The sequence below is a fragment of the Asterias rubens genome, chromosome 13, assembly GCF_902459465.1.
Source record: "Asterias rubens chromosome 13, eAstRub1.3, whole genome shotgun sequence".
Taxonomy (NCBI): Eukaryota; Metazoa; Echinodermata; class Asteroidea; order Forcipulatida; family Asteriidae; genus Asterias; species Asterias rubens.
The window spans coordinates 6,549,458-6,572,900 of NC_047074.1; the positions used below are offsets into that span (position 1 = coordinate 6,549,458).

At 40.2% G+C, this 23,443-nt stretch overlaps 1 protein-coding gene across 1 annotated transcript; it reads right to left on the reverse strand.

The window, feature by feature from the left end:
- Positions 1-492: 492 nt before the first annotated feature.
- Positions 493-23,299, reverse strand: LOC117298580 (N-acetylated-alpha-linked acidic dipeptidase 2-like). The gene is made up of 12 exons (XM_033781899.1): positions 23,130-23,299; positions 21,087-21,656; positions 17,472-17,838; positions 14,079-14,201; positions 13,492-13,642; positions 12,531-12,701; positions 11,175-11,273; positions 9,270-9,628; positions 7,103-7,225; positions 5,803-5,995; positions 4,532-4,700; positions 493-2,866 (listed from the first exon to the last, which is right to left on the reverse strand). The coding sequence occupies exons 2-12, from the start codon at positions 21,611-21,613 to the stop codon at positions 2,701-2,703; spliced, it is 2,448 nt and encodes an 815-aa protein (XP_033637790.1). The 5' UTR covers positions 21,614-21,656; positions 23,130-23,299; the 3' UTR covers positions 493-2,700.
- Positions 23,300-23,443: the final 144 nt, after the last annotated feature.

Here is a 23,443-nt window from a genome sequence, read left to right on the forward strand (position 1 = left end):
CTACACTGAAAACATTGGAACAGTCAACAGGCAATAACAAGTTTGTAGAATGTTATTTATTGCAATAGCATTTTTAAGGCACATCATATAACAATATGCAAGGTGTATATTAACATAAATGTGTAACTACCATATTCAAAAGGTTTCTCAAAACCTCTTCCGATATTATTTTGGGGAAACCGTCATTCATACTGGACCGTTACTTAGCACAGTGGACACTACTGGTAATTACTCAAAACAATTATTAGCATAAAACCTTACTTGGTAAGAAGTAATGGGGAGAGGTTGGTAGTATGAAACATTGTGAGAAACGGCTGAAGTGACGTAGTTTTCAAGAAAAAAGTAATTTTTTTCACGAATTTGATTTCGAGACCTCGGAATTAGATATTGAGGTCTCAAAATCAAGCATCTGAAAGCACACAAGTTCGTGTGACAATGGTGTTTTTCTTTCACTATTATCTCACAACTTTGAAGACCAATTTTCACAGGTTTGTTATTTTGTGCATATGTTGAGATACACCAAGTGAGAAGACTGGTCTTTGAAAATTACCGATAGTGTCCAGTGTCAATAACACCTGGTTCAGACAGACACTCCAGAGTTATGTCGAACCAAATAGATCAGGAGCGACTCTATAAACGTTGGTTTCAGGCAGGCTTAATAATAACAATTAAATAAGGTTTTGCTCATGACAAGATCAAGGTCTGAAACCAAGATTATCCAGAATCGTTCCGAACGACTGCAACAGTGAATCTTTCGACTTCCAGCAAGTCTGAACTAGTTTCAAATGTTTCATGTACTTAATTCAATCATTTGGTTTGACACAACTCTAGAACTGTCTAAAATGGGTAACTACCCAAACACTTTAAAACTTATATATTTGGCAATCTGTACAGTACTGCACTGTACCAGAGCTTTATTTCAGATTTTCAAGTAAATAACTACAAGACAAGCCAAGATGGCAAAACACTGAGTACATGTACATGTAATTGTTACATCCCTCCATCAGTGTTACACTATACACAATAAGAGATTGGTTATAACATTATACATTTTATAATATTTCTTGAATATTAAAATGATCATACTTTTAAACAGTATAAGAACAGGAAGAGGAGAAGCATCTAGAGGATAAGTGTTCTGGGTTGAAAAGCTGTTTTCAAAAACTGAAATTCCTTGTTTCAGTGAAGATTTGTTCATGTATTTTTTTGGGAGTTTGAAGGAGTTGAGCATAATGCATTTATAGGTGCTTATGAAACTTACATTTAAAAAAAACATTAGCTAGTGATCATTAACACTAAACCCAACATTTACAATTTCTAAAAACTTAAATACAATTCAATCAATAAATCTCTAGTTATAATTCGGATTACAACAAATATGAAATTTTCCTCTATTAAAAAAAACCAACATCCCCAAATAAGCCATAATACATGTATATTGTGTATTAAGGTGATACGAATAGATCTCTAGATACATGTACCCATATCTTCTTCCCATGAAGATCTTGATAAGCGGTTCTCACTCCACGCCAAGTAAAGCCCAAACGATTCTTGGCACTTACTACTACAGGGTATCACAGGTTACCTCAGGTAGGGACTTAAACATTGCCTGTCAACAGGGCTGCCAGGGCTGCGTTTTGGTGATCATAACCAGCAACAAGAACTGCGGTGTTCAGTGTTTTTGTGAGTTTCTTCGTATGGTGATGCAACTGTTGTGCACAAACTGCAACTGAATTGTTGGTTCGGTTAGGCACAGTTTCAGGATCGACATATTTTACAGACAAATGAAACGTGTATATATGTATACTCTTTACAAGTTACAAATGCCAAGGATAAAATCAAGTAAGAACAATCGGATTAAAAAGACTACAAGTTCCATTCCATTCCATGGAAATTAAATAAAGCTGTAGATCTTATTATAATAATTATTTTCAAGAGATGAGCGAACCTGTTTGCCTTAACGAGAAACGACCCCAAGTCTCTAGCCACTTACTTTTTACAATACTTTCAAATAATACTGTCAAATAATTCATATATAAGCATATCATTATGCACATGCATGCTAAGGCACAATAAAAATCAAGGTCAATAAATCTTTAAGTTAACTCAATATCACTAAGGCACACTTCTCAGTGAATAAAAATATATACAATTTATGCAAACGGTGTATTGTCCCCGAGGGATAGACCGCTTGCATTGGCCGCCCTCTTTGATGACCCTGCAGCAAGAAAGGCTATCATTGGCTGACAGTCATGCACAGTACATACACATTTCCATTGTTTTTCATCAAAGATTGCGGTCAATGACGTCATGTGCAATCCATCTAGTCTTTTATTTTTTGACTGGTTACAGCGCCCTCTCTTGACATGAACTGTGAACAGCAACTTAAAAAGGCTGAATCCTGGGAAATTAAATGCATTCCTTTCAAATTTGTTTTTCTTATTTCACATTTGAGACCGAGGTGTGTTATAAAACACGTATGGACTGGTATAATTCGGGCCTGTGAAGTGACCAGAAGAGGGACCTACTTGTCCCTCTTCTGGTCACTCAAAGTCCCCCGAGGGAATAGACTATAGTTAACCTCAATTCCAGTCAATACGTGTATACTAGCTCACATAACGGTGTATGTTTTTAATGAATTAGTCTTTTGATATTGTACTTCACTTTTACCGTTTCCTCAATAATCTTCTTGCTTATTGGCTACGAGCCATCCATCTTAAGTAACATTGTTGCTGATTGGATAGAACACTGAATGAAGGAGACTTGTTGCATCATTGTTGTCATGGTTTCATTATTCATATTGCTTGGTGAGTAGTCAGCAACTAGTGAGAATGTGTCTTTCTCTGTCATTCCATACAGGATATGGCTGCATGAATAAACAAATAAAACACACCATTAATTACCACAAAACACACACAAGGGTTTGTTTCTATTGATGATGGAACTCTCGTAATATGTTTAAATGAATATTAGCAACTGTTGCATGTTTACTTAACTGGGTAAGCACTATTCCATATATTGTAACAAGTGTTAATTTTGTTAAAGCATCACATGCCTCTCCTTTGATCATATAAACAAAATCCAGGCATATTACTCGGGTGGGATTCGAACCCACGACCTTTGCATTTACCAGTTTGTATGACACTGCTCTAGAAATGCAAGGATCGTGGGTTTGAATCCCAGCCAAGTACTATGCCTGTTTTTTTTTTACAGAACTCGGTTTAGTACTGAGTATACAGTGCTACCACAGCATTGTATGGGTTAAAAACCAAAATGATTAATATTAAAGAAGCTATACAAAGTGTAACTTCTTGGCAATAGCAGAAAACACTGGTCCATGTACAGGACATAGGCCAATAAGTGTAAATCTGTATGCAATTTACCTAGAATGGATAGGTCTATAATAGAACCTTGCATATTACAAAGTGACAAGTGTAATAAGCGCATATCCGCCTCTCAGTGATATCCAGGCGCTTTAACATCCTTCAAGATATGAGGGACTACGTTTGAATTATGAGACCTACTCCTTTCACATAGCACCGTATATGGTTTACAAGGTCCTGTGAAGCAATGTGCTGCCAATCCAGCTAGGAACACCAGGGCAGACCCCTTCTCTTTCTGGTAAGTGCACTGGGTTCTTTTACATGCATTACACCACACACTGAACCAACAGCTTTACGTCCCATCCGAAGGACGACGCATCATGGTTGAGTGTCTTACACACATGCAAAGGCCGAAATTGCCAGCTAACTTGTGAAATTCAATTGACTTAAGCGCAGAATTCCCTGCTTCCAATTATTTGCTTACAGTAAGCAGAGCCATTAAATCAAGGTGAACACAGACAACATTTTCTGTCACAACACATGACCTTTTAGACAAGAAAGACTTGATGCAAGTAGACAATGCTTGAAAAGTTACACATCAACAATCATTACTTACATCAACAATCATTACTTACGTCATTGTGCCACTGGGATCCACATCAACAATCATTACTTACGTCATTGTGCCACTGGGATCCACATCAACAATCATTACTTACGTCAACAATCATTACTTACGTCATTGTGCCACTGGGATCCACATCAACAATCATTACTTACGTCATTGTGCCACTGGGATCCACATCAACAATTATTACTTACGTCATTGTGCCACTGGGATCCACATCAACAATCATTACTTACGTCATTGTGCCACTGGGATCCACATCAACAATCATTACTTACGTCATTGTGCCACTGGGATCCACATCAACAATCATTACTTACGTCATTGTGCCACTGGGATCCACATCAACAATCATTACTTACGTCATTGTGCCACTGGGATCCACATCAACAATCATTACTTACGTCATTGTGCCACTGGGATCCACATCAATAATCATTACTTACGTCTTTGTGCACCTGGGATCCACATCAACAATCATTACTTATGTCATTGTGCCACTGGGATCCACATCAACAATCATTACTTACGTCATTGTGCCACTGGGATCAAAAGTTACACATCAACAATCATTACTTACGTCATTGTGCCACTGGGATCCATGCCAACAAATGCCCTCTCCATATACATCAATCTATGGTTTACCATCGTCATGGTAACAGAAGACTCCATCACAGACTCATCAACCATCATGCTTTGCATATTCCTAGATTCCTCCATGAAGTCTGAAACAGCTGCCTTTAGGTTATCTACATAAGAAAGAAATGGAGAAATGAATCAAGAATCATCTACATTTATCTGGCGTACTTGGACCCTTAGGGAAAAGGATGGAAAATGTTACAAGTACAATGACAAGCTCATGTAGACCAGGTGAAGGCATTGATGCACATTTCAGTTATACATGCAGGCCTACATGTAGTAACATTTTTGCTACTCAAAAAGGCTCAAAAATAACTATATAAACATTTCTAAAAAACACAATTCTTTGTCAGTCTTTCATTCAATTTAATCATGTATACAATGGATTCATGGATAATGAACTCCTTTTGACCATAGCATGTTTAATCCATGTTGTCTTGTTACACATGTACCTCGGTAACAAACTGTGATGTTTGATTGGTCGAGAACCAATCACGTACCGTGCAACAAATACGCATGTACCATGGCTGAGTGATGTTCACCGGTGTACATCAACTTGATCATTCCCAACGCTGGTCGATTTCCAGCGCTTGTGTAATAATGTTTGAGGATGACAACAGAACTTCGAGAAGAGGAATAATAATGTTACCAACAAAATGTGCAGTTTGTGTAATTTTCTGCTACATCATTGATAGCAGTATTCTGCTCTTTTTCCTGTCTCCACTGACATTAACTTTGTGTCCATTCATTTTGTACATACAGTACAGTTAGCATTGTGCAAACAATGTAAACTCAATTAAGTTTGCTTACGGGCAACCTTCATTGCAAGTTAATTTAAAACAAAAATTTGCTTGTTAAGATTTTCGTCAAAACCACCCAAGACACACTTCATTAAAAGTTCTAGTTCTGTTACCATGTTTAAAGGGTCACTAAAAACATTCAGTAAATCTAGCCTTGCTTGGCCTGCAGTTCTAGTCAAAGAGAGACTGGCTTTTGCCGGGACTTTCTTGACTAAATGATGCAGGCTTTGCCTAGTCATGGTTTTCCTCTTGGTGTTTGATTGTATTCCCATTGTTATGTGGTTTTTTGCTTGTCATTCTCTGAACGCTTTGCAACCTTTGGAAAAGGCGCTATATAAATGGTGTTAAAATTATTATTATTATAAATATTATTAAGTCTAATTATCTGAAGTTTCTAACAGCTGTTACTTACCCATGGTCATATTACTGAGTACTAAAACATCTCCCATCTTAGACTCTAAGGTGCCAACATAGCCCATTAACATGTCACCCATAGCAACAGTATCAAATGGTATGACATCACTGTCTGCTAAGAGAAGAACAGTCTGTGTAGCTAGCTTAGTTGCAGACATATACATGGATTGACTTGCAGACGGGGTAGGCATCTGAAAAATACACACAATATTTAAATCCCAGTATTAAAACAAGTCTCCATCCAAATGGTTAATTGTTTGCAGTGTTGTGTAGCCCTGGTTAGCGGTACTGGCTATAGGCCTGCCCAGGACTCACAAGTTATGGGCAACATCTATTATCAATGGTTGAAATGCAATTGCAAACGAAAAATCATTGTTTGTTTGAACAACTACCAAAAACTACAAAGTGTTAACTCAAAATTATACCAAAAGGTGTATTGACAGATTGCAATGACATTTGGCACGTTTGCCTGTTTACATGTATGACACTTGTCACCTCAAATGCACACAACATAGTTTCCACATTGGAGAACTGACTCTCAAAATGGCTCGATTAAGATATTACTGTAATGATGGCATTGGATGAAACTGGATCCACAGTGTCTAATAAGCTGGCTACTATTAAATGGACTAACAATCATTTCAGACAGGCGCACCAGATTCGCGCTGAACCAAATAGACTAAGAGCGACCTTAGGTCGACCCAAATAACTTTTTGTTTCAGACAGGGGAAGTTAAAGATGCCATGTCAGATTTTTGGCCGATTTGACCCCAAAATTTTGTCTTAAAATACAACAGGTATTTTGATGGGGTCAAGAAAGTTACAAGCTTTCATTTGAGCCATTGCTCGACAAAGTCTGCCAATTATTAGTAGCAGTGAAATAAAGTGCTCAAAATTAGTTTTTGTCGGGATCCCGACAACATATCACGTGACCAATTCTGATGTGTTTTATAGGAAATGTTTCAAATTGTTGTCATGGTTCCTGACCATTAAAAGTAAAAGTTAGAGCGGGTGATACTCTTTGAAATACCATTCACTCAAAAGAGTATATTTTTTAATGTTTGGGGCCAAAAATCTGACATAGCATCTTTAACATAACATTTACATTAGCTCGGCTCAAGACAAGGTCGACGTCTGAAACCAAGGCGCTCCAGAGTCGTTCCTGCAACAGTCAATCTTTCAACTTGTAGCGCGTCCAGACGCCCCCAACTGATTCAGACATCAAACTTGTTATGTGGTTAATTCAGAATTTGGTTCGGCGCGACTCTGGAGCGCCTGACTGAAACAGGTGTTAGTTACCTGTGACATATCACTATGTGAAGCATGTAGTCTTGCCGATGGTATACCAAGCATATTGGAAAATGCTACATGGTCACCAATGCCATTCAACATACCAGGATGTATATCATCAGATAACTCCAACTAGAAATACAAACAGAAATATGAACCCATTCATTATAATCAAAGACTATTTAGAAATCTAGATATTAAATATTTGTAGCAATAACAGTTAACACATGGTTTACACATAACACCACTCTGCACTAATGCTAAAAATAGAAGCTCAGACACTGTGTCCAAATTAACCAAAGTACACACATGTACATGACCACGCTCTATGTTTACTCCCATCTACTTCTGTGGTCTGGCGCCAGTGCAGTCATTAAATGAGTAGTGCAAAGTTTATCTGATATCTAGCATGTCTAGCCCTCGCGACCAATACACTTTTGTATTATACATGTACTACAGTAAGGTCCTGGATATCAGGGTCCATTTCTGGGGCGGAAAATTTTCACAGCTTCATAACTCGAATCTTACCTGCAAGAAGCCACTAATTTCAACAGATTTACATTCAATGGCAGCATACATTTATCTGCGGTGGGTTTTGGTCAACATACATATCCCTCACAAATCTGTATTATTTCACGAAAATCTCAAATTTGTGAGGAATTTATGCCGACCAAAACCCAACGCAGTGTAAATCTGGCGAAATCAGTGACTTCTTGCAGGTAAGATTCGAGTTATGAAGCTTTGAAAGTTTTCCAGCCCAGACACGGGGCTATTATGTAGGACTCTTCCTCTGTGCAGAGCACAGAGGAAGAGTCTTACATAGGGCTAATCTACCATCCAAGTATTTTGACAGATAGCCCTATATAGGACTCTTCCTCTGTACACAGATACAGAGTCCTAACTATTAAGGCCCGTTTCTGGGGCGAAAAAAATTCACAGCTTCATAACTCAAATCTTACCTGCAAGAAAGCACCAATTTCAATAGATTTACATTCCATGGCGGCATACATTTTTCTGTGGTGGGTTTTGGTCCTCATATTTTCCTCACAAATCCGTCATTTTCATGAAATAATGCAGCTCCCAACGTTAAAAAATTCCCGTTTTGATCGTTTTCTCAGTGTTGTCTGTTGTCGTGCGTACGCGTATACATTCGCGTGCAAGAAGCATGATGCAAGCTTAGACGCATTAATTCTTGGTCACCGTATCTTCACTGCACAGCGTTAACACGCAACACACTTCAAAATTTGTGCGTCGTGCGTCTTGCCTACACACGGCAGACTGTGAGAGTACGAACAAAAATGGGAATTCCTTAACGTTGGGAGCTGCATTATTTCATGAAAATGACGGATTTGTGAAGAATAACTTACGATCAAAACCCACCGCAGAAAAACATATGCTGCCATGCTGGAATGTGAATCTGTTGAAATTGGTGCTTTCTTGCAGGTAAGATTTGAGTTATGAAGCTGTGAAAATTTTCCGCCCCAGAAATGTACCCTGATGTCCAGGACGTCACTGTAGTACAATACAAAAGTGTAAGGCCGCCAGGGCTATTTGACAGAGTATTTTGTTTTATGGCAGAGCAGAGTGGTTAAGAGTATGGAATTCAAGTACTGCTGGTACTGCTAAATAAGTCACCAAAGAATGGGTTTGGGTCAAGGCCCTGACACTTGTGTCATTGAGCAAGATACCATACTATAAAAGCTTCTTTTTACCCAGGGGTATAAATGGGTACCTACAGAGAGGATGATATTGAGTATGAAAAAGCCTTTAGAGTACTATGGTTGCCCAGGTTGTATACTGTACTCCACAGTGAGCTGAGAAAGACTAAAAAGGAAAGGTATAGATTGTATTGAATAACCCCTTTTTGCTATGAAAAGTCGCCATCTTGTAGGGAAAACCATTTGTGCGTCTACACGCGTACATCATCGAAGCACGCAGCACGCAACATTCCCGGTTTGATTTATACGGTACATGCACGCACACACGCACGCACACACGCACGCAAACGCCATCTTGTGGGTCATATAATTGAACCATGACGTCATATTCAATACAGTCTTTTGGCTCAATGACCATGGCACTAATGTAAAGCGCATTGACAAGGCTATTGTGAAATGCGCTACATAAGAACTTGATGCTATTATTATTATGATTATTGTTTTTCTTAATAACTGACCATAGAAGCTGCTTTCATGATAACACCTGTTAGAAGAGGAGATGCTTGTGCTTTGACTGTACCATCATCTCCCATCATTGAATCCAAATCAATATAAGATACAGCTCTTTGACTCAATATATCCCGATGCTCTTCCATCCACTCCATGGAGCCAGCATGGCCGACGTCCCCGCCTCCCCATATCCCTAACTTTATAGTACGTTGTGGTCTCCATCCATCAGCAAGCATACTACTCAACGCTGAAGCTGTTTCCATCATCATTGATATTGACCCATGACCTGGGGTCATCAAGGTCATTCCTGGAACAATCATGGCTGGCATCATGCTTGGGAAATGACCACCAAGGATAATGTATTCATCTGAAATAAGTAACAGTAACAGTAACAGTAACAGTAACAGTAACAGTAACAGTAACAGTAACAGTAACAGTAACAGTAACAGTAATAGTAATCAAAAAGATCAAAGCGCTTCACAGAAACCTAGAACCTCAACAGAAGCTAGACAAAAATAGAAAAGAGGATGGTTTTAAGGGGTTTTGTTATTGTCTGTATGGACAGAGAAGCTCTGATGTAAACTGGGAGTTTATTCCATTCCCAAGGATTTGTCGCCTGTACTACGATATTTGATGTTAACATGTAAACGGGAAGTATAAGAAACACATCAGGCTTTTTAAGTTTAAGCATTTTACAGTTTATTCTTGCACGCATGGGTATGATGTCACAATGTTTCCAAATCCAAACACTTTGCTTCATTAACAGGTTTAAAGACAGTGGACACTATTGGTAATTGTCAAAGACCAGTCTTCTCACTTGGTGTATCTCACCATATACATAAAATAACAAACCTGTGAAAATTTGAGCTCAATTGGTCGTTGAAGTTGCGAGATAATAAAGAAAGAAAAGACAACCTTGTCACACGAAGTTGTGTGCTTTCAGATGCAAGTTGATTTCGAGACCTCATCTAAATTTGAGGTCTCGAAATCAAATTCGTGGAAAATTACTTCTTTCTCGAAAACTACGTTACTTCAGAGGAAGCCGTTTCTCAGTGTTTTATACTACCAACCTCTCCCCATTACTCGTAATCAAGAAAGGTTTGATGATAATAATTATTTTGAGTAATTACCAATAGTGTCCACTGCCTTTAACAGACAAATGTATTAATAATATCCTGTTGGGACATTGGACCAAATCTCGCCAAGATGCACTTTAAAGTAAGATCCAGAAATGCAAAATTAACACACAAACCTTTGTAGTGTGTTTTCCGTTTTCTGTGGCACTATTAATACAAGAACGATATCAGCTGATGAAATGGAACCAGTGGTTATCTTGTTGTATGCCCACTGTGACACATTTTATCCTTAAATATTGGATCAATCCAATAATCCAACATTTTGAATTGAATGTAAAGCCCTGTACATGTAGGTTTGTAATTTCCAATACATATTTTGTAGTGTCTGTCCATTTCTATGAAATGTGAATTTAAAGGTTTGCAGTTGTTGCTGTGTTTTTCATTGTGCTCAATGCAATGAATTATATTTTGTAAGAATTTATTTTGATACTGAACAAAAAAGTCAAAGGGAATTGGGTTGCCCCTGTGTTCCTGGCTGTGGCTGCTGTATGCGCTGTCACCTTATAAGGTGCTAAATAATTGGGTCTCAGAATTCATCACTGCAACAACCTTTCTTTCTTAAAGTTTGTATATTAACTCAACGCCTTCAGTACCTTGTTTGGTAGATATGTGCACTATATAAGACTTCAATATTATATTATATTATAATATCCAGTCAATCACTCAGCCATAATATGACTTTAACTACTTTATGGTAAGCTGAAAATGAAACTGAAACTAAGGGCATTGTGTTCCTAGTAGTCTAGATGTAATACAATCTAGTTATGATATCCTTACCAGGCATTTGTGTTCCTGTAATGGTAGTAATTACATCTTCAACCGATTGTTTCTTCATACTGTTACTCACATCAAGCTCAATAGTCCATGTGGATTTCTCTGCGGGAGAATAAGAATATGAACCCATGAATATATTCCAGCCCTTTCGAAAAGTTTTTTGTTTAAAACATATTAAAATCAACAGATTGTACATTATGGAAAGGTTTGCGGTAACACCATGCAATCTCAAAATGAGCATGGGTGGTTGTGAAAAGAACTGTTGGTTTCAACTCTTGATTTCGATCAGTATGCTCTGATCGTCTTCTGGAGAAAAGCCAACGGTTCTTTTCGGAACCACCCCAACTCATAACATGGTGTTACCGCAAAAATTCCATATCGTATTTCCACCATGCAAAGTTTCAAATCTTACTTAGATTGTACTTTACTCCATATAAACTTTGGTACTTTTTACATGACAAAGGCAAAGTAGGATCCTTGGTCTCAGGCGCCAATTGTCTTGACCACGGTCGTTAAAAATATAGATCAACTTTTGGTAAATCACTAAATCACTTTTCACAATGTATATCTATCCATGTGGAAGGCCCAGGAGTTGTTTATACCCCCATGGTTACCCGGCACACTTCTCCCTGTCTAGGTCTCTATACCATGGGGTTCTGGTTCCACATTTCAGAGAATACTCCACGGTTTAACCACCAGCCCCTACTCCAGAGTGTCAGTGGCTATTCCCCCCCAGGGTATGCGCATTTGCAGAGGTAGCACAGGGATCAAAGTGATCCCAGTACGAAAGACCCGGCTGTTATTCCCCAGGGTTGCCCCTGGTGATTATTCCCCAGGGTTGCCCCTGGTGATTATTCCCCAGGGTTGCCCCTGGTGATTATTCCCCAGGGTTGCCCCTGGTGATTACAGTAGTGTGAAAAGGGCTTAAGAGTCAAACCTACTGAGCAGTTATTGATAACTCACTTGTATTTTTACGCCCCATGTAATACGTTGCATGTCAAACCTACTGAGCAGTTATTGATAACTCACTTGTATTTCTACGCCCCATGTAATACGTTGCATGTCAAACCTACTGAGCAGTTATTGATAACTCACTTGTATTTCTACGCCCCATGTAATACGTTGCATGTCAAACCTACTGAGCAGTTATTGATAACTCACTTGTATTTCTACGCCCCATGTAATACGTTGCATGTCAAACCTACTGAGCAGTTATTGATAACTCACTTGTATTTCTACGCCCCATGTAATACGTTGCATGTCAAACCTACTGAGCAGTTATTGATAACTCACTTGTATTTCTACGCCCCATGTAATACGTTGCATGTCAAACCTACTGAGCAGTTATTGATAACTCACTTGTATTTCTACGCCCCATGTAATACGTTGCATTAAATCCTCCTTGCCAACCATTTGGAGCCATCCGACCGGTCATATTACCCAGAAGTCTCTCTGCTAATCCAGGAGATATTGGCTGTATAGGAATACTGGGCAAGCTTGCCATCTTCATCGTCATTCTACTTATACCATCTGCAAGCAAAACGACAGGTTTTATTCTTGGGCTTCTATTTGATCTCCATTTATTTTGACTTAGTTTTCTTAGCAATGTCCAAGTGGCTTTCTCTTGAAGAGTATACTGTTGGAAACGTTGTGCCCAAACCGGCTCTTTTCAAAGCCAACACTCCCTCAACAGAGATTTATTCCATGGTTGTACCCGCAAATTTACTATTATTCATAATTCTTATCCACACCATGCAAAATTTCAATCATCACATAATGTTCCCACTGGTTTTGTAAATGAAAGCAAAGCGCTGATGTCTTCTCTCTGTAGAAACATCTTGGGGATCAGTTTTGTAAAAACATCTTGGGGATCAGTTTTGTTACAGCCCTTGTGTGAAGAGTCTAAATATTAAACTAAGTGACTTCCACTAGCGAGATCTTTCGCCAGTCTCCCTGTATTATAAAGTCAATTGTAAGTAATATACTATCTTTAAGGCAGTGGACACTATTGGTAATTACTCAAAATAATTATGAGCATAACACCTTTCTTGGTGACGAGAAATGGGGTGAGGTCGATAGTATAAAACGTTGTGAGAAACGGTCCCTCTGAAGTGACGTAGTTTCGAGAAAGAAGTAATTTTCCACAAATTTGATTTTGAGACCTCAGATTTAGAATTTGAGGTCTCGAAATCAAGCACGTTAAAGCACACAACTTCGTGTGACAAGGGTGGTTTATCTTGAATTAATATTATCTCACATCTTCTCACAGTGTCCAGTGCCTTTAAATATACTACTTGACTAGATGAATGTGATGTCTTACCCATAGCAGGACACCCTGGTGTTAGTGGATCTCCCATCATACCAGACATTCCTACAAGTGTTTCTGTACTCCTTGTCATTATAGTTGCCATATCACTAGGGTCTGTATACAGTATCAATCCACTCATACCTTGCTCTTCAATATTACGCACCTGATAACATACAAAGTAGGTTTATAACGACAATCACATTATTGATACACAGATTATAGAAGGTGGTCTTTACTTATACAAGTTTAAATCACATTCCTTGTTGCTATGGGTTTGATTCAAGCTTGCTTGAAGATAATATAAGTTATCACACAAGTGCGAGTGGAATATGGACAAATATTCTGCGACACATATCCAAGGAGTTGGATATGGGATGCAGACGTGCTATATTTTCTGTATTTCCACGATAACATATTTATCTTCAAGCAAACTTGGTGCGTGACATAGAACACACCAGACGCAGGTAGTGATATTAGCCGTGCAATATTGGTTTTATCACCAAACCGTTCTGCAAATCTGATTGGAGGATTAGCGCGTATATGTAATTGAAGATAATGCATTTTATTGCAGTTATTGCCCATCAATGAGCATGCTTTACCTGGTCAGTGACCATCATTGTTCCCTGTCTAGCAATGGCTATTTTCCCAGTCACATTGATTCTATTCTCAGATAGTATCAGGAAGTCTTCCTGCGTAGCGTAGTGTGTGTACACCAGCTCACCCTGTAACAAAAACAAAACATTGCAACCTTTAATACAGATTCATATTCTGACCAGTGTTGTAGCCATGGTGGGTAGTGCTGAGCAGGCCTTGCACAGCACTCTGAGCAAACATTGTGCCGTGCAGCACACATTTCCCCTAGAATAAATCAAACTATTGTGCATTGATCCGAGACACAGTTAATGATAAGGATCATCTAATGTCCTAGAGATAAAATAATCAAAAACATTGGATGAGAGAAAAATCAAATGGTCCTTTCAGGGATTTGAACCCAAGACCCTGACACTCTGGGCAACTGAGTAATATTATGTCATGGCAGAAACATATCAACAAAATCACAACTTGTGCCAACAGAATAATGGGCCCTGTTCGACGCAACCTTAAGAACTGCTCCATCAAAATACGCCAGCAAGCTTATTTGTCACTCGTTAGACCCCACCTTGAATATTGCAGCCCTGTCTAGAATCCATTCACCCAGAAAGACATAACCAAAATTGAAGCCACTCAACGACGTGCTGCCAGGTTCGTTCTACAGCTGTACCACCGCACTGAAAGCATGTCGGCCATGTTGAAAACCTTGGAATGGGACACCTTAGAAAGGCGACGCCAGGCAGCTAGCCTCACCCTCCTCTACAATCCAGAACCAAACTGTTGCAGTCAATCCAGACCTATACCTCAACCCAGCAATCCCATGTAACACCAGATCATACCACCCAAATAAATATCAATCATCCCTGGTAGGATACAGTCATTCTCAAACTCATTTTTCCCTAAGAACCGTCATCTGGTGGAACTCACTCCCCGGCAACACCATTACCTCCCCTTCAGTTGAGATAATCAGGGGAGTGGTGACTGCTCACCTATAAGCAGCAATGAGTCTTTTTTACTTGCACCTGTACAAATGCACCCTGCACTGCTCATGGACAAGCAGTCCCTCGGCTTTACGTCTAGTCTTATGAACCCCTTCTGAGTATCCAAGTAGAAGTATAGAAGTACTACCCTCAGGTTTTCCCTTAAAACCACATTTTTCTCTTGGTGTTACACGAATGCGCAACTGTGCCTCATGGCTCAGTTGGTAGAGCATTTGCCTGGAGTGTCAGGGTCTTGGGTTCAAATCCCAATAAGGACTAATGATTTTTCTCTTATCCTATGGTTGATTACTTCACTTCATTAGTGATTAGGCAAAAAAACAAATATTGTGCAAGAGATAATGCAATTCAACTTGATTGCATGTCCCCATAGCATGAACAGCTTGGAAACCTCGCATTATCATACCTAAAGCTTGCACTTCAGCAATGATGGTCTTCAAATTAAATATGAACAAGATTGTTTATCTGCTGGCCCTTGGTGGACTTCGAAAACAAAATTGATTTTTGCCAACTAGTTAAATTGGTCTAGCGTACATGTACAACCCTGTTTCTGACTATTACTGCATGTTGTCAGAGAGGGAAAGCCATACAATGTGTGCATCTGTAGTCAATTGTTCAATGGATGTACACCAGGGGTGATCGATCTCGCTGTGCCATTTTTCCCAGCATACCTTGCTAGATCATTATCCCTGGAATTTGTTCATAAAAATGTGCTTTAATGAGCGTCTGTAACCACTCCTTTCTACGTGCGCACGCATGTCTTTTTTTTCTTTTAAAAAATCGTGCTCATGACATAAAAAATGCAGGCGTGATCAACATGCAAATATCTTAAAACTACGCGCGCCTTCACTTTACATCTAATGCAAACCAATTTTATGAGCCAGTCAGGGTTGTTTGTCAGTACATCCCTTCCAGGGGTTAGTGACGAGAGGTATCGATACGGCGCGCTGCGCATGGTAGCGAGGTTGAGGGGTTAGTGATGAGAGGTATCGATACGGCACGATGCTCATGGTAGTGAGGCTGAGGGGTTAGTGATGAGAGGTATCGATACGGCGCGCTGCACATGGTAGTGAGGCTGAGGGGTTAGTGATGAGAGGTATCGATACGGCGCGCTGCACATGGTAGCGAGGCTGAGGGGTTAGTGATGAGAGGTATCAATACGGCGCGCTGCGCATGGTAGTGAGGCTGAGGGGTTAGTGATGAGAGGTATCAATACGGCACGATGCTCATGGTAGCGAGGCTGAGGGGTTAGTGACGAGAGGTATCGATACGGCGCGCTGCGCATGGTAGTGAGGCTGAGGGGTTAGTGATGAGAGGTATCGATACGGCGCGCTGCGCATGGTAGCGAGGCTGAGGGGTTAGTGATGAGTGGTATCAAGCGGCGCGCTGCGCATGGTAGCGAGGCTGAGGGGTTAGTGATGAGAGGTATCGATACGGCACGATGCTCATGGTAGTGAGGCTGAGGGGTTAGTGATGAGAGGTATCGATACGGCACGATGCTCATGGTAGCAAGGCTGAGGGGTTAGTGATGAGAGGTATCGATACGGCACGATGCTCATGGTAGTGAGGCTGAGGGGTTAGTGATGAGAGGTATCGATACGGCGCGCTGCGCATGGTAGCGAGGCTGAGGGGTTAGTGAAGAGAGGTATCGATACGGCACGATGCTCATGGTAGTGAGGCTGAGGGGTTAGTGATGAGAGGTATCGATACAGCGCGCTGCGCATGGTAGTGAGGCTGAGGGGTTAGTGATGAGAGGTATCGATACGGCGCGCTGCTCATGGTAGCGAGGCTGAGGGGTTAGTGATGAGAGGTATCGAAACGGCCCGCTGCGCATGGTAGCGAGGCTGAGGGGTTAGTGATGAGAGGTATCGATACGGCGCGCTGCACATGGTAGCGAGGCTGAGGGGTTAGTGATGAGAGGTATCGATACGGCGCGCTGCGCATGGTAGCGAGGCTGAGGGGTTAGTGACGAGAGGTATCGATACGGCGCGCTGCGCATGGTAGTGAGGCTGAGGGGTTAGTGATGAGAGGTATCGATACGGCGCGCTGCGCATGGTAGCGAGGCTGAGGGGTTAGTGATGAGAGGTATCGATACGGCGCGCTGCACATGGTAGCGAGGCTGAGGGGTTAGTGATGAGAGGTATCGATACGCCGCACTGCACATGGTAGCGAGGCTGAGGGGTTAGTGATGAGAGGTATCGATACGGCGCGCTGCACATGGTGGTGAGGCTGAGGGGTTAGTGATGAGAGGTATCGATACGGCGCGCTGCACATGGTAGTGAGGCTGAGGGGTTAGTGATGAGAGGTATCGATACGGTGGCTGCGCATGGTAGCGAGGCTGAGGGGTTAGTGATGAAAGGTATCGATACGGCGCGCTGCTCATGGTAGCGAGTCTGCACCTACCTGAACGTTGCCAGATGCAGAGAAGGGCATGTACATGAGAGTAGTTTGTGTATCCATTGATTCTGTAACAACACTTCGTTTTGCCTTGTCATCCCCAGCATTCACTGTATCATCTTTTTGCATCTCTCCATTATCTTGTTTTGTATCTTGATCGCTACCATATAAGACTTCCATGTGAAGTTGTTGTCCATCAGTGTCTAGTGTCCGTAATGAGCTGATCTGAGACATATCTGGTTGTGATGTGAGTACATCATATGATGACACATCTACATTACTGAAACCCATTTGTTTTAGCTGTTGTGCAACAATAGCTGACATACTTTGACTACATGGTGTTGTACTGCCACACTCATGCTGACTGAAAATACTGCAGAGAGAGATAGAGAGAGAAGTATTTCATTATCAGACTATTTGACAATAGAACTTGAATGCACATGGGGTCATTTCAGTAGGGCGCCTTCACCTAGAGGTCAAAAGGAGCTTGTTAATTGGGTAGTATAAATCTGTGAATTTCCATTTTTTATTTTTTTTGTTTTTTTTCTTCGTTTTTTCCTCTTACATGGCGGCTGGATGCAACAACGTATTTAAAGGTCCTTTACAAACGTTACTTTTCATCATTGGGTGAGAAATAACTTCATGTCCCTAAATATCAGTGCACTCTGAGCAAACATTGTGCCGCCCAGCACAGATTTCCCGTAGAATAAATCAAAATATTGCCAACAGTGCCTTGATCTGAGACACAGCTTTATCGCATAGTAAAAGGAAAAACGCCAATTTTGAAGCACTATGTGTGTGGATCTTTATATTCTACTTTTCAAACATCTTTAACATGTGCATTTTAGAACAAATGGTTCCAAACCCTTTTCATAAACCAACTCGACCGTTCCAAGGCAACGTGTCCCTTTAAGAAAAAAGGCCATTGATCTGATCTGAATGATTGAAATGGTTCACAGTCACATTGTTGTACCCCATTGTCTTGGTGTCCATGTATGGTTAAAACAAGAGTTTTAAAGCCACTGTAACAGTCATCGCAGTATTCAGTAATACCTGGGAAAATCTTTAAAGAAGTTTTAAACTTTAACTTTCATATGAGATTCTGAACAGAACAAGTTTGTCATATCAGCACTTGTGTTGGAAGACTGTTTACTATTTAACTTAATTTTTCCCCCCAACCACCAACCCCAAAACAGGCATGACAGAATGCCCTGTTCCCTGTCATTTCAAGGCCCATTCCTTAGTAAACACACCACACACATTCCTAGGCTATGACCTCAAGGTTAGCCAACACAGACCATTTAACCATGTTGATTGATCACTCATCTTAAACCCTGTTCTTGGAATTGATGTCCTCAATCAGACACTATTTCTGTCTGACATCAATTCTAATATCAAGAGAATTCCCCCACTATTAAGATCCTATAAAACATGTCCCAAACTTTCACTCTGGGTCTCAACTTCTCCTTTGACTTTCCCTAATGCTTGTAGTGCAAGAGACTCGCCTCTCAATTACCTGTGAGCAATTGTCCAGCATCTCTGTACAATTGTTGATAAGTCACTTTGTAATAAACAAAGACTAACACATTGCCTCAAAGTGCTTTTCTTCAATCGTAGTCATCTAAGACTACACTCCACTCCCTTGCATGCTCATGATCATCTGTAACCAGAGTAAGGGCCCAATTTCATGGCTCTGCTTACCGCCAAATTCTGCGCTTACGATCACGATTCCGCACTTACGTGCAAGCGCCAAATTTCTGAGCTAGCCATGTAAGCCTAGAATGCCTAGTAAAGTGGAGTATGCACTCGCAGAAGCCAAAATTTGCCGCTAACCCGTGAAATTTGCTTGCCTCAAGAACAGAATTCCCTGCTTCCGTATATGCCGATTCTGTGCTTACGGTAAGCAGAGCCAAGAAATTGGGCCCAGTTCTTCTCTTTAAAATGATCATTACATACATGTTTGAGTTATTGCCAAGACATGACTAAGTTGCCTAGAAACTGTGCACTTTTTTCTCCCACTTTTTCCCCATCAGGAAGTATGTCATACTTTAAACTCTTTAAACTAATAGTGTGTGATTTATAGTACATTTCCCTTCCATAAAAGCCTTGAACCATACATTTATTAGATCTGAGAAAACACAAGGGTTACATGATGTAGTCCTACATTTACTATCCATGTGATATTAGAAGCAAAAGTTGTTTTTCACTTAATCAGAGAAGACATCCTTTTCCTATTTGTGGTTTCCTTTTATTGCATCCTGCTATGATCGATGTTTAGATTACCCCAGAGTCTTTTTTGAAGAAGCTTGTTGCAAAATTAAGCAGTAGAATTTAACAAAACCACAATGCAACTTTATAGATTTATAGCACTTAGATTTAGCGTTTGTGTCATCATAAACACTATAGTTTTCAGGTTTTGAAATGAGGCATACATAAGTGAGTCAATGTGTGGTAAAGAGGTTTTCAATTAGTGGTTTAATCCCAACAAGGCCTGGTTCTTGATAGTTTTACTGAGACGAAGTCAAGGTAAATTATCAAGAACCAGGCCTTGGCGGGTTTAAACCACTAGTTGAAAACCGATTCAACACACTTTGATTCCCATTCATAAATACATTTTTGGTCAAAAACATCAACACTTTTTGGTCAAAAAGTAAAATAAATGCAAACATTATAATTGTTCAATGATTTCTTTCAACACAACACCTCTCCAGCTATGAAATGGTAAAGCCCTCCGCCGCCCTCGGGTAAACAACTCCTTATAAGGGAATGCTGTGCGCGTCGCGCGTATCGCAATGTGGCACAACTGTTTCAGCCGTTGCTCTTGACCAATAGGAATGAAGAAACTGTCTTATAAGAACAGGTGCAAGCTCGCGTGTCACGCTCATGTTTCAACAATTTTTGCTGGTCATTAACAGGTTTATACACACCCACGTGACGCGCTATCCATCAATAGGAATAGCGAAACTGTCTGAGGTATTTATGAATTATTGTTTATGCCTCATTTATGATCAATGGTTAAAGAATAATATTACATTACTTCACATTTTAAGGCCCCAAAAAGTTTTGATTCAAAATTGCATGTAGAAGTGTTGGAAAAGAAAGAAAAGAAGAAAACAAAATCAAGAAAGAAGTACAAAGAGGAAAAAACACCACCAGAAATACAGGAAGAAAATTGTATCTCTTACTGTTATTTCAAGCACATTTAAAATTATGAATAAATGTTTACAGGAACATGTTGCCTTGGACCGGTCTTTGAAAAGCGTTTGTAACCATTTGCTATAAAATTTATTGGTTGAAAAGATGTTTTAAAAGTAGAGTACACTGATCCACACAAATACGCCTCGAAATTGCATGGTTTTCCTTTTACCTCGTCGACTAACACGGTCAGGCATTTATGGGAGTCAAATTTTTGACTCCCATAAATGACTGACCGTGTTAGTTCGCAAAGCAAATCGAAATCCACGCAATTTCGTGGCAAATTTGAGTGGATCATTGTATTCTACTTTTAAAATATCTTTCCAACCATGCATTTTATAACAAACGGTTACAAATGCTTTTTATACTGCCAACTTGTCCGATCCAAGGCAGCGTGTTCCCTTTATGTGTAATGTAAACATGTACCTTCCATAAGCAGCAATTCCATCATTCGACATATTTCCCAGAGCTTGCTGATGGTACTGTTTCATTTTGTCTGCAGAGGATGTTTTCTGCTCATTAGAACTGGTCACCATATCTCTCTCAAAAACCTTTTCACGTATGAAGTAACCTGCCAGAAATCCAACGAGGATTGATATGGCTATCAACGCTAGACAGAATAGGTATTGCTTGCGGCAAGTAGACACCTCAGGCTTAGACTGTGTCTCAGAGTTCATTCCCTCATGATGTCTTCTATCTGGTGTTTCAGTCGTGTCACAGTTTACTGGGAAGACATTGGTTTTAAGGTAAGCATCAGAGTCGGTTAAGCTTCCTGGAGGTCTGGGGGTAGAGTGGGCATGTGCAGGTATTCTGGAGAATTTGGGTTGTGGAGTACTTGGAAGAAACACATCTTGTTCCATTGGTTCATCTTGTGAGATGTTTTTGTCTGAAACATTGTGATGTGGATCTGGGGTGAGCTCTATAATCTCAATGGCTGAATCACCACTAGCCATGATGAACAGTGCAAGTTTCTTGTTCAGTGGCAAAGATGAATTCCTGCAAAATAAAAACAGTACAACGTCTTAGAATTATAAACATTCAGTTTCTTAAATTTAAAGTTTTAGAAAACTTTGCAAACTTCATTCAACATGAACTTACAGTTAGAAGTAAACAAGTACAATTTTCTAACTTAGGGTCAAGCACATTTCTTTTTCATAGTTATTATATGGTTCATTCCATGTTCTGACCTTTTTTGAAATGGATGGAGTTAAAACTAAGCCGAGACCATCACTATACTTCTATTCCTAATGCACTTTCATTTTCACAATCAGAGACTTTGTAGACAAACTTTGCGCAAAAAACGGGCCGGGCCTGCTGAGTGCATGGATGGAGCACTGAGTGCTACTCTACACTAGTCAGTAGTCCTCTTGTTTTACTCCATTGCAGCAGGAAAGCCTCTTCACCAATTCTCCATCTCACTCTATCCTGAGCTGTCTGTTGCCAAGCAGTTTATGCAGTTCAGCTCAGTTCATCTCTCCATCTTCTGTTTTGTCACCCTCTTTTCTTGTCCAGTTTCTTGGAGTCCAGTTGGTTGTTTTGCATGCCCACCTGTTGTCATGCCTCCTTGCTAGGTGGCCTGCCCATCTCCACTTCTTTGATTGAGTTGTCTTAGTAGGCCTACATGTGATATCCTGCACTCTTGATTCATCTCACCTATCATTGTAAGTTACATCATAATCCTTTCCATAGCCCTCTCTGTCACCCTTAAAGTTTTTTCTCTAGTCATTTGGTAGTTGTCCATGTCTCGGCACGAACGATAGGACACTATGATGCACTCATCAAATACCTGCCTTTCAGGAGGGGTGTGGTCTCCTAAAGGCAGTGGACACTATTATTGGTAATTACTCAAAACAGTTATTAGCATAAAACCTCACTTGGTAACAAGTAATGGGGAGCTGTTGGTAGTAGAAAAAATTGTGAGAAACGGCTCCCTCTGAAGTAACATAGTTTTCGAGAAAGAAGTAATTTTCCACGAATTTGATTTCGAGACCTCAAGTTTAGAATTTGAGGTGGAAAAGTTTCTGTATGGCGCCACCACTTTTTCATTCGAAATAAAATAATATAGTATCTAATTTACCTGATTGATATATCCCTTTTTGTAAAAATGAGTGAAAAAGTGGTGGCGCCATGCGGAAAGTTATCCGTGTGACAAGAGTGGTTTTTTTTCTTTCATAGTTTAGTTATCTAGCCACTCCGACAACCAATTGAGCTCAAATTTTCACAGGTTTGTTATTTTATGCATATGTTGAGATACACCAAGTGAGAAGGCTGATAATCAATACAATTATATGTAATAGTATAGGGATAGGCCTATATTACAACTATATGACTCATGAGAAATAACCCTCCTACCGACGGCCGCCAGGCCTGTGCGGCCGTCGGGAGGAGGGTTACGTTATCGCAACTAGGCCTACTCGTCAACGTGGATTATTGAACTTTATTTATTAAAAACAGAATGCTTAAACTTACCCAACCAGAATGGAGCAGATAGCTGTACCAGTCTAACTTAACACCACTAATCACTTTTGTGTATGAACCTAGTGCCTTACTCTACTCTATGGTGAGAGTAAAGGACAGAGACACTGTGTAAAACGTTATCAGATTTCCCGCGCCTATCGTTCACACATCACGGCATCGGTGTTTTTTCCTTTCCGCCACTAAATAGTCTGTCTACAGACTGCACGTTCGCGCCGCGCGCCGTACAAGTGTATCGTGCGTCCTGCCTGCTGCACAACAACATACCGTCCCGTGCATGTATTAAAAAAAAAACATCAATAACTGTT